This window comes from Cyprinodon variegatus, unplaced genomic scaffold (genome assembly GCF_000732505.1).
Source record: "Cyprinodon variegatus isolate N-32 unplaced genomic scaffold, C_variegatus-1.0 Scaffold630, whole genome shotgun sequence".
Lineage (NCBI taxonomy): Eukaryota > Metazoa > Chordata > Actinopteri > Cyprinodontiformes > Cyprinodontidae > Cyprinodon > Cyprinodon variegatus.
Window position 1 is genome coordinate 313,609 of NW_015151083.1, and position 11,968 is coordinate 325,576.

The window sequence follows — 11,968 nt, forward strand, 5'->3', positions numbered from 1 at the left end:
AATATATTTCACTAAAAAAGTTAACATAAAGGACATGATTACGATCTGAAATGTTATATTGCTAGGGGGCCTTCCAGGGGATTAGTTCTTTAAAGGAAAAATACTTATGAATACAGAAGAAACAGCAGATCCAGCAAAGAAAGGTTTGGGATTTGGGTCAGATATTTTGCTGTCTTTAAGGTTTGGTTAATCCTGGTACTTTGGCTAATTAAAACTAAATGAAATGACTGTATTAGGCTTATTGGATATATTGCTACTGACAGGATTTCCATCAAAAATCCTTATTTTCTTGGTTGTAGGAAATAAATAGGATTACCTGTGCAGACGCTGGAGCCAGAGAGCAGTCAGGCATTAGGGACGGTGTCTAAGCTGGATTTAAAACCAACTGACCAGTCATCCCCGCCGGTGTAAGACGACAGTGTCTATAGGAAGCAGAGGACAGCAGAGCCGTCTTTAAAGGCAGAAAGGATTCATGTAGAGGCATCAAAGTTCAGGCCATGGAAATAACACTGAAGGGGTTTCCAGTGAAAATAGTGAATATTCCATGGAGGAATAACAACCTCAGCACTCTGCATACAGATCCTCCTCTCTCTGAACAAGGAGAAACTATTGTTGGAATCTACCTGTTAGTGCTGGGTAAGTCAAAGAACACACAAACTTACTTTGCTATTCTTCAAATATTTATGTTCCCATCAAATATCAGGCTATCGCTGAGAATTTGTGGTGAGATAAAATTAAAAGGATTTAAATCCTATACTCATCAGTTCTTCCTGTTCTAAAACTCTGGACCAAACGGGGGGAAACCTGCAACTCCAATTATTTTTTTTTCTTCTCATATGATGTTTTTAATTGTTATCTACACTATTATATTAAGGTTAGACTCCTGAGTATACATTTCCAGATATATAACATGTCAGTTAAAAATAAAAATAAAATATTGCATTATAATTAGTTTAACAAGCCATTAAAAATTAGTCAGGAGGAGGATTTTCCTTTTTGAAAAATGCAAGCATACATAAAAAAACATGATTTTTTAATTAATAATATTTATTCACATAAATTGATTATAAACACTTATTTATTAGTATTGAAAAAAAGCATACAGTGTTTCATATATTGAGAATAAAATTCATCATTAATCTATGATCTACTATTTACCATTTACCTTAGAAAAAGGTACAAAATAGTATCAGTAAAGATGCTAACACTAATTCTAAATTACAGCTACCTGTGTAGTAGCTGTAATTTATTAGTATCTGAAAAATACTTTAAAAAATCCATTGCTTAAAGTATTTTCCAATGTGCTGGTTAGAAATCTAACTTTTCTTCAAATGCTAGCAGTGTCTTGAATAAAAAGCTCTTTTTAAGAAGCAGCCTTTTGCTTTCTTGGAACTGCTTCTGTTTCTGGTCCGTTTCTGTTGCTCTAATCTTCATGTATCAGCAGCTTTACTGCTCCTGAATTGGCACCGTCTGTCTCGAGGTCACTCAAAAAGACAAGGGGCTATACAAAGGCTCCATTTGGACTAGATGATGTGCCTAAAAAAAAAAATATCCTAGGATTCATGAAAACCTCCCAGGTACTAAGAAAATACAAATACATATATTTGATGTTATTGTCTCTAGGTTTTTAAATTTCAGTATTTCCTTGTTGAATCGGGTTTATATCATTATTGCAGTATATATCAGTTGATATTTTCCTGTTTGAATTTTCCCTTTTGGTGGCTTTGTCTTATATCCCAGTTCACCCTTATTCATGGTAATAGGAGAAACAATATATATGCTCATTTTGCCCCTGCTGCTTCACATTATCTCAAGACTTACTTACCTGTGTTTAATTCCCTTTTCCACTGTCCTTCATGATACACACGCTCCTCGGCTGACATAGATCCTTTTGCTGTTTCCGTTTCATTTCTGATATTTCTATCCCCACTTGGGCCCTACTCTAAACCTAGTGACACATTCAGGCACTAAATTCTAGAAATGCACAATAGTATAAAGAGCATATGGCAAATAGGACATTAATTGCAATCAAACTAGAAGAGAATGGTACATTTTTCTGGACAAGCAAGGCATTTCCTGCTTCCCATTGATCATGTGATCTTCCCTGAGTTTCTCAATGTCATAGCTTCTTCTAGGAATCATTGTGAGGTGAAGCAAACCTTGGATAGCAAAAAAAATAGATGTTGCGCCTAACAGCAAATATTAATATTTTTCATACTACATCCATAAAATTAGAGAAGCTCAGGTTTTTTTCACTATTTAAGGTTTCCAATGTGTCATCATACTACTGCATTAAAAGATTAAATTTCACCTTCAGAAATTATAATAAAAAGTAGGTGAAATCATTAATTTATTTTAAAGCTTTCCGAATCTCTAAATTATTAGAATCTGACATTTACATAAAGTGCTGCATGGCGACGCAGCATCTTCCACTGTTACCTTGCAGCAAGCAGGCCCTGGGTTCAATCCATTGTCAAGGATCTTTCTGCATGGAGTTTGCATTTTCTCCTTCTGCATGTGTAGGTTCTCTCTGGGTACTCTGACTTCCCCCCACAGTCTAAAAACGATGTTTGTGTCTCTATATTGTCCTGAGGTGTGATGTCTGTAAATGGTTGTGTGTCTCTGTGTTCATCTGCCATGACCTGGCGACCTCTCCGGGGTATAACCCATCTTTCATGCATAGACTGCTGGAGCTATCAGGCCGACTGGACCATGAAGAAAAAGCAGTGGAGAGAGGAATAATTTTTCAAGTAATACTTTGATTTAATATATTGACAGACAAGGTCACAAAAAAGACACAAAACTACACAACTCTTCCACAAATCTTTAATTGTGCATGTTTTCTTAACATGATTTTTGGTTGCATTATGGAACTACATTGTAGTCTACATTATAGAATTGTTTTGTTGTTTTTCTCTTTGCAGGATGGCTATCATGGTTTGGAAACAGTCTGGTGATCTTTGTCCTGTATCGACAGCGGGCCTTACTCCAACCAACAGATTTCTTCACCTTAAACCTTGCCATTTCTGATGCCAGCATCTCAGTGTTTGGCTACTCTAGAGGAATTGTAGAGATATTTAACATCCTAAAAGACGATGGTTTCCTGATCACATGGATCTGGACTTGTCAGGTAGAAGAAAATCGGAAGACAAATGCCAAAATATTTCAGGATTTTTCATTGTATTCAGAATTATTTCAGTTAAACAAATACAACTTTAATTTAACTAAATGCCCCCCAAAATTCTATCTTTAGATGTTCTGAGCTGCTGTTAACATTGTGTATATTTTCTATCTTTGTGCAATTCTGACTAATTCAATGCTTTACAAAACAGCAGAGGTTTTGAACGAACATGCGTGTGACTGTGTGCTTGTGTCAATGCAAGGGATTTTTAGCAATAGCCATGTAGGCTAGAGGTTAAATCTGTAATAAGATTAGCATGGCGGAGACCTTTAAATGTGCAGAACTCTTCTAGTAGTAAGTCAGCACCCAAATGGAGAATAATTAGGAGCTTATACTCTGATATTTTTGCATAGTTTTATGATTTCCTCATATTTTTTAGCACTAGGGCAATTTGCTTCCAGAAGATTTAATATCAAAACAGTTTTCTGAGTGTGAGCTGTGAAGTGCACCATTCATCCATGTGTTTTCTTATCCCCTCACGGCCAGAGCTCAAAATTAAATTGTTGTCATTCTTTCGCTTGGAATTCAAGCAGACTATTTTTTTTGCTCGAGGCTATTTCTGGTTGAAACTGCTATATCCATGCAGGAAGGTGAGGGAAAACTCCCTGAAAAATCATACTCAAGCAGGGTGTTGAAAGTTGTAGTCTTCTATCCTTATTTTACATTATCCATGGGTGGTCTGAGATGGACTGTGGTGATTTTCCAAGTAAATAAAATACTATAGTTTATACTTAAAACTTTAGAAAGAAAGAGCATGTGAACAAGCAGGTGGAAAGCAGATTAATGCAAGAAGCATGATGTGACAAGAACAAAGCCAAGCCAGATCCATGTGTTGCACCCAAGTGATCTGACTAAAGACTGCATTGCACCTTAGGACCTTGTTTGGTTAACTTTAAGCCTAACTGGACTCTGCAGAGTCAAACAGGAGTACTGAAGATTAAGTTCACAGATAATTTCTCTTTTAAATCTTCTTGTGAAAATAAAAGTTTTGCAAGAGAAGAGCTGTGTATTAAAACACAAGGGCATTTGCCATAATTTGTGTGAAACTGTGGTGACTGCAGGTAATTGGATTAGGACAAAGAAAGATCAATCAGCAAAGGACTTTAAATAAGGCGTGTCACCAGGAAGTTACCCAGCAGGGTGTCTGGTGTTGAATACTTGGACCCAACTGAGGCACCGTAACATAATGCCTTCTAAGAAGGCTTATGATTCAGAGATAATCAGTCTGAAACAATGCATAACCCAAACAGATCAGGAAAAATATCTTACACTATTGGCAGGGAATGTGAATGAATGTTGTTTTATTTCAATAATATTGTGATATAATATTGTCTAGCTATCTCCTTTTGCCTTTTTTAGTAGTTCTCAATTAAATATTCTGCACTTCTAACCTTAATGAGGGATTTACAACATACTCTTCAAAAATACATTTAAAAATGTTGCAAAAATTTTCTTTTTATGGTTCTTTTTTTAGGTTTCTGTTAGTAGCTTTGTGAATTACCATGTAAATAACAGTAATATAGGCATAATTTCCTCCCATCATAAGGTTTGCCTACTTGAATTAGCAATAGGTTAAAGACTGTTTGAGAAGGTCATTTCTTTGGTTTTAGTTATTTTTGTTTACTGTCATTTTTTTATTGCTGTTTGTACTTTTTGCTAAGTCATATTCTAGCAGTATTCAATTGCATATTCTTTTTAGTTAAGTAATAAAATTATAATTATAGATCTCAGGGAATTCTTTAACCTGAATGTTGTCAAAATATGGGTGCAATTTAGACTCAGCTCTGCAGCAGCTTCATCTTTTTTTAGATATTCCACTTAGTTGTTGCCATAATGCATGGAAAAAACATTGAAAAAAAATGCTGGAAAATATTAAATAGCATAATGGAAGTTACCGTAATTATTGTTGAAATTAGGGGATATTCTTTAACTTTACATGATACACTGAGATAAGAGACACCAAACAAGCTTGATAAACTTGGAGTTTGTTATTTTTGTGAAACAAAATCAAGAAAAATGAAGGTGAAAAAAAAATAAGATATAATAAAATTTGTCAAAAGCACCTGCAATCCAATATGGATGCCTCTAACTTCCAGACTTAAGCATAAAATCAGCCAAAATATGATAATGGAGCCATATAAGATATATTTAATCCTATCTCTGTCTCCTTTCAGGTAGATGGCTTCCTAACCTTGCTCTTTGGCCTCGTGAGCATCAATACATTGACAGTTATCAGCGTCACCAGATACATCAAGGGATGCCATCCAAAAAAAGGTCAGACCAAACTTCTCAGAGTGCAATTGTGGAAACACAAAGGAGGCTTCATACCAGCATGGCTGCCATCCTTCTCATTCCACTGACCTTATCTCACAGAAAAGTGAATTTCTGTTTTCAGCTAGTAAAATAACCACCCTACATCTCCAGGGATTCCATTTATATTTCTCCAGCATGTTATTAGAACAATTTGAGGTGGAATTTACTATTTTTGAGACTAAATCCACTGCAAAGAATGTTCTAATTACATGGAAATGAGGTTGAAAACTGTATCTGATTTGATGGTGTTGGTGGTTGTTTTTAAAACTCTGTGACTGTAAACGGTGCCCATTAGTGGTAAGTGTGGAATATCACCAGTGGCTTTATGTGCAGTAAGGTTGTCATTGAAAACAACTCATTCAGAGTTTACTAGAGCAATTCAAATGATCTAAGGTGCAAATAACCCCTGGGTCTGCATAGGGAGCTTGTGTAAAAGCTACAATTGCTCTGTTTGAGATCGTGAAGGTACACTGCATGGCAAAAGTACTTTTAAGATCTTGAACCTTTCTCCATTTCATCACAATACGACCAAACTTTTTTAACAGTGAAAATGTTTTTCAGCATTTTCATCTATTGCTTTTCTTTCTTTTTATCAGGGCGAGTAATAGTCAGCATTTCCACTTACTATATATGATCCTGTTCCATTTCTGATCTATTTTCAACAAAATAAGTCTCACATTATTATTCTCCTGTACTTTCTAATAAAAGGTTTAGAAATAATGTTAGGACTTATAATTTCAAAGTTATTGACCTATGTTTAGGATCATATTCCAACCTGTTGAAGAGGCAGAGAGATCTTTGCAGCAGTGCAACAATGCCACAAAAGCATCAGCAACTGAGTGGAGCTCTACAATGTTTGACCAGAACATCATGGAGTCCTTATGGAGACTATAGAGCAGGGGTCACCAACCTTTTTAAGGCTGAGGGCCACTTCAAGGGTACCGAGACATAGGAAGGGCGACCATTACTGAGCTATGAGCTGCAAGGGTTAGCTTTAGCCTAAACTTTGTACATTATCATCTTATTTTTAAGTTTATTTAGACATTGTCATTTTTGAAATCTCTATAAATGATTAAAAAGAAGAGCAACAGAATAAAATAGCATTTCAAACTTAGCCCACTGGTGAGCTGTTCTTTATTTAGAAGACTTTGAGGGCACCCCATGTGGTCCTTGAGGGCACCTTGGTGCCCACGGGCACCGCGTTGGTGACCCCTACTATAGAGGCTTACACACCTTTCGGTTTTTAAAACATAAAAATTTAAAGTACAATGACTGAATGAGGGGGCATGTTATTATTGTTCCTATTTTAGCTAAGTCGGCTGTAAAGTCTTATTTATTTTGCATCAAATGACAGATTATGTAGCCATGGTCATTTTAGTGGCTCTACATTTTCTTTTTTTTAATTTCTAGATAGAAATTTATGAGCAGTTCAGTTCCAATTTGCGTTAAACACACGTTTAAAGGATAGTTATCATGCAAAGTCAACTTTTTTAGCTTTTTACTATCTTACAATCCTATTCCTTAACAAAACAATACCCAAAGTGAGTATTCTAACTGATCCATGCAAGTCTAAGTAATTTTTTCCCCCCAACTTATTATTGTCATCAAACTGATAGAGAGCAACGAAATTAACTCTCTGCATTTAGCCCATCCCCTTGGGGAGCAGTGGGCTGTCATTGTGTGGCACCTGGGGAGCAGTGTGGGGTTAAGGGTCTTGCTCCGGGACCAAGAGTGGCAGTCTGTGGGAGTGTGTGGGACTTTAACTCATGAACTCTGGGACCTTAGCTCAATGCTCTAACCACTAGACCACCACTCCCCAATTAAAAGTATTGTGCCTCCTTAGCAGCAGCATTTACCTATCCTGAAATGAGTGGCCATTACTATTCTAAGACCAATGATTATCAGCTTCCTCTAGGAAACATCTACCTTTCCTGATCAGTTAGAAAAACACCCACGTTCGCTGATCAGTGAGCGTATAAGACAGTGATAATTTCTGCTCAAAGTTTAGGTGAATTGGCTCTTTAAGCACTTAATTTGCTTCTATTTTTCCAGCTAACGTCTAAGTGCATTTTTTTGGCTGTGACCCTTTGTTCAGCCTAAGTGAATAATCATCAGAAGTAGCCTGACACCATGCTGAAGCAGCTCAGGGGCATGAAATGGGTGGACCCATGAGGTGAGAGGCAGGGTCATTGTGATAGCAAGTGACCTCCTTAAGGATTGGAACATTTGTACCACAAAACAAGTAATATTCTTTAACATATAAATATTCTGCAGTACCAAAGGCAATATTTTTACCATATTTAAAGCCAGTTGTAACCTTCAAGATCAATGCCCCTGATTTATTAGACCTTTCATAATTTTATGCATCTTACATTATTTTCACAATCTCATTAGATCTAAATTCTCTGTTTTTCCAGTTTATTGTACATCTTCCCCCTATTTTTCCATTGAAAAAGCTTCCTGGCTGGAAAGTAAAATTTCTTCAAACTTGGAAACAATGTCCAATGGAATGTTTTTTTTTTTACATTTTCTTTTTTGGAATCTTCCAAATGAAAGATTAACATTCTCATGGCTGTTTCACAGATAAATCTTTTTCTAGTGCCATTCCTATTTCATGTGGTATGCTAACACAAAGTAATAATTAGAGTCCAATAATAGGGCACAAGATCAAGAAGACCAAGATTTGAATCACAGCAAAATAATCAAGATTCATTTGTGGACACTTTTAATGAAGGCTTAAAATATGGGATTTAATCTAAAATGAAGGGAACACTATATCTGAAAAGCACCAAAGAGGCCAATTGTAACTTGGAAGGAGTTGCAGAAATCCATAGCTCATGACAAGGAAAGTTTCTGTACCTGAAATTTGGCCTTTTTGGAAAAATAGCAAATGAAAGCAATGAAAATTCTTAGTTTTTATATGAATACTTGGAAGATGGTGCTATGTTAAAACGAAACCAAAATAAAATTAAACTGCTTGGGGTAAAAAAAAAAAAACATCAAACATGTTATTATAAAGAGAAAGAAAAATTAAAATGTAACAGAATCGACCCAAACTCAGGGCAATGGTTCAAGAAAACAATTCTAGAAAAGAAATTTGCAAAAATTAAAGACTCATTCCATTTCATGTGTTTACCTGCAGGAGACATGCATGAAAAGACCTCCAGCTCTACTTGCATCAAAAAGGTTTCATAACGTATGGTCTCAGACGAGAATAATAGCATGAATAATCAAAATACCCTGTTTTATATCTATTCATAAAATTTAAAATGATATTTTGTTTTGTGTCTGTCAGACAAAATCAAATACACAAAAAATAGACAAAATACACAGACGTTTGTTTTTGTTGATATGCGAATATCAAAAAGTTATATGATTTTTTTTTTAAATGCTCTATAACTTAATGTTGAATTATATTTTAGAGTTGCCAAGAAGCAGCTGACCTTTTGTAGTTTCCTCTGAAGCTTTTTTGTGTGTACAATCATTCCGACAGATGTTCTTTTCAGATGCAAAAGTTCCGTAAAGGCTGTCAATACAAGAAAGGGCTTCATTGTTCAACAAATGTCAATGAGAGCGCTGAAATTCATAACAAGGAGCAAGAATTTTCCTTCCTTCAAAGCCTCTCACTGTTTCTGTTCTGTGTTTGCCAAAATCCCAACCTTTAACCTTTTTAAACTGAAATCAATCCCCGAAGAAGGCTTAAGTCTGCATAGCTTTGTTTTGAGGTTGTCATCTGATGTTGTTGTTTATACTTTTCAGCACATTGCATCAGCATCAACACCATTGCAGTGTCGGTACTCTTCATTTGGACCGGCGCGTTGTTCTGGTCCATTGCTCCTCTGCTGGGATGGGGCAGCTACACAGGTTTGTTTAAAGACGTTTTTGTTTTGATATCATTGTGTGGTTTGGGTACCTTGCAGAGGGGAAAGATAAAAATACTCTACACAGAACTGAAAAAAATGCAGAGAGGGTGACTGGCTTTGGTAAAAAAAACAACAACAAAAAAAAAAAATGTAAAGATCCATCCTTTAGCATTGTGGACCATCTCTAATCCATAACCCAAGCCCTCTGGACATTGTTACAGAATACCAACAGAGAAGGTTTATAAGGGTCCATTTTATATCAAATTCAATCAGTATTTTGAACAAGAGCCTAAAACCATGGTATTTAGCACATTATGGTAGTTGTTTTTAATCACTTATTGGTTGCATCCGTATCATTATATTGTATTTTGTGTTCTAATGTAATGTTTTGAATTAAGAAGGTAAACCAAAAATATTTCCTCTTATGCGGACAGTTAAATTAATCAAATGTAATGTTTGGTTGGTAAGGTTTTTTATGGATAAATGACACAAAGGATTTTTGAATCTTATGTATAATTTCCTATCTCTGTAAACCTTTTCTTCTCCATTTGTTTGTGGATCAGATGGTTTCTACAAAATATGAAAAAACTAAGATCTGAGATCACACATAAAATAGCACCAAATATTTGCAACTAGTCGCCACCATTAATGGGGAAATATAAATATACTTTTAATTATCAAACACTCCCAAAATAGGAAGGAACTGATGCATGACTGGTATGAAACAACTAAAATGTTGAAAGGGGAAAATCACTTGTACCCGGGTGTTATTTATGCAACTCAAAAACAACACCAAAACCAAAACAGAGTAGAAGTTGATCTACTGTATCATAACACACCCTAACTGTGCCCATCTTCTGTTTCACAGATCGGGGTTATGGCACTTGTGAAGTGGACTGGTCCAAAGCCAATTATTCCACCATCTACAAGTCGTACATCATCTCCATCCTCATCTTTTGCTTTTTCATTCCTGTGATGGTCATGCTCTTCTCCTATATATCTATTATAAAAACCGTAAAAAGCACAAATACAATGTCTGCAGATGGGTTTCTCTCTGCACGACAAAGGAAGATGGAAAGAGATGTCACAAGGGTAGGTCCAGTGTAGAATGATTAAGTCTTGGTGTGCAGAATTTGAAGTAAAACTATTATCTTTTCTTTGTGTGTCACAATAGATTTCTATTGTAATCTGCACTGCTTTCATCATGGCCTGGTCACCATACGCAGTAGTCTCAATGTGGTCTGCCTGGGGTTTCCATGTGCCAAGCACAACCAGCATCGTCACCCGCCTCTTCTCCAAGTCTGCCAGCTTTTACAACCCCCTCATATACTTCGGCATGAGCTCCAGATTCCGCAAAGAGGTCTCACTGCTGTTTCCGTGCACTCCAGAGAGCAGGGAAGTCGTGCATCTGCAACGCTTCAAAAACATCAAACCCAAGGCTGAGAATCTGCCCCAGGCTGCGTTTCTTTCCTCCCAGATACCTGAGCCGAAATACTCTGCGGAAGAGCTGAACCCTTCCATCCCTGACAGCGACTCAGGGGTCAACAGTCCGTCTGAGACACCTCCTGAGATCTTCCACATCGATGTCCCCTCACACATTGAAACATCTGAGTACTGGTGTGACAAACTCTGAGACTGTTTTTAACCAACTGTAAAATGAGAAGAATGACTGTGTTTTTGTATTTCTTCATCTTACCCATATTCATTAACAGATGTACCCATCATTGTAATCTGTTGTGTGCTTATAAATAATTTTTGGGGTTATTATGAATTGTTTAAAGACATTTTTGAAAAGCCGATAACAAAAATAAATCTTATCAATATGCAGCATTTAGCTCACTAGTGTCCATCTATCAGGTTATAACACCCAGAGGTTGAAGAAAATAATTGTGATTCAGTAGTAAGTCTGGTGTTTCAATCCAAGCATTGAGGCAAACCTCTACGTAAGAAATCTGAGTCAAATCTCAAACACAAGTTTTGAAATTCCATGTAAAGCAGTTTGGTTTTATGAAACTAATTACGTGAACCGGGCGGGAACAATAATACTACATAAGAAACTTAAGCATGACTAGAAAAAAAACAAGACAAACATGAATGTGGAAAAATAAAGAGTCCAAAAAAGAAAAATCATGACAAGGTCGATTCAATGTGAAATGTACTGAAAGATTAATGACAACATTTGTATTGCCAATGCCACACAAAAGGGGTATTTGTTCTGTTACTTTGGGAACTCTTAATGCAGGGATTTCATGATTCACCCTTTATGACCACTTTTAAGGGTGGTTTATACTCAGACACCAGGTTGTCTGCATGTGTGCAGTGAATGCAAATGTGCTTTTGAACCTATCGCAGACACTCTGGTGCACCACTCCAAATTGTAGGTGACCACAGACAGCGCTGCAGACAGGAGGCCTCTGATTAATCAAATCTACATCTGCTCTACACTATGCGTATTTCCTGTTTGGTACCTTACCGGCTTGTTGTATTTGTATTTGCGAGGTGCGCGAGAATGCTGGGACCCTTTTTCCACCTGGATCCCCACTCTTTTTCGCCCTCATGTCCCTCCGTTGTCGCACAAACTTGCCCCCACTTCCTCACCGCCTCTGCTGTA

The 11,968-nt window shown here is 36.6% G+C and overlaps 1 protein-coding gene across 1 annotated transcript; it reads left to right on the forward strand.

The window, feature by feature from the left end:
• Window positions 1–497: 497 nt before the first annotated feature.
• LOC107096526 (visual pigment-like receptor peropsin) lies at window positions 498–11,069 on the forward strand. The gene is made up of 6 exons (XM_015393210.1): window positions 498–636; window positions 2,925–3,130; window positions 5,356–5,455; window positions 9,254–9,358; window positions 10,226–10,449; window positions 10,532–11,069. Exons 1-6 carry the CDS (start codon window positions 498–500, stop codon window positions 10,988–10,990), a joined length of 1,233 nt encoding a protein of 410 aa, XP_015248696.1. The 3' UTR covers window positions 10,991–11,069.
• Window positions 11,070–11,968: the final 899 nt, after the last annotated feature.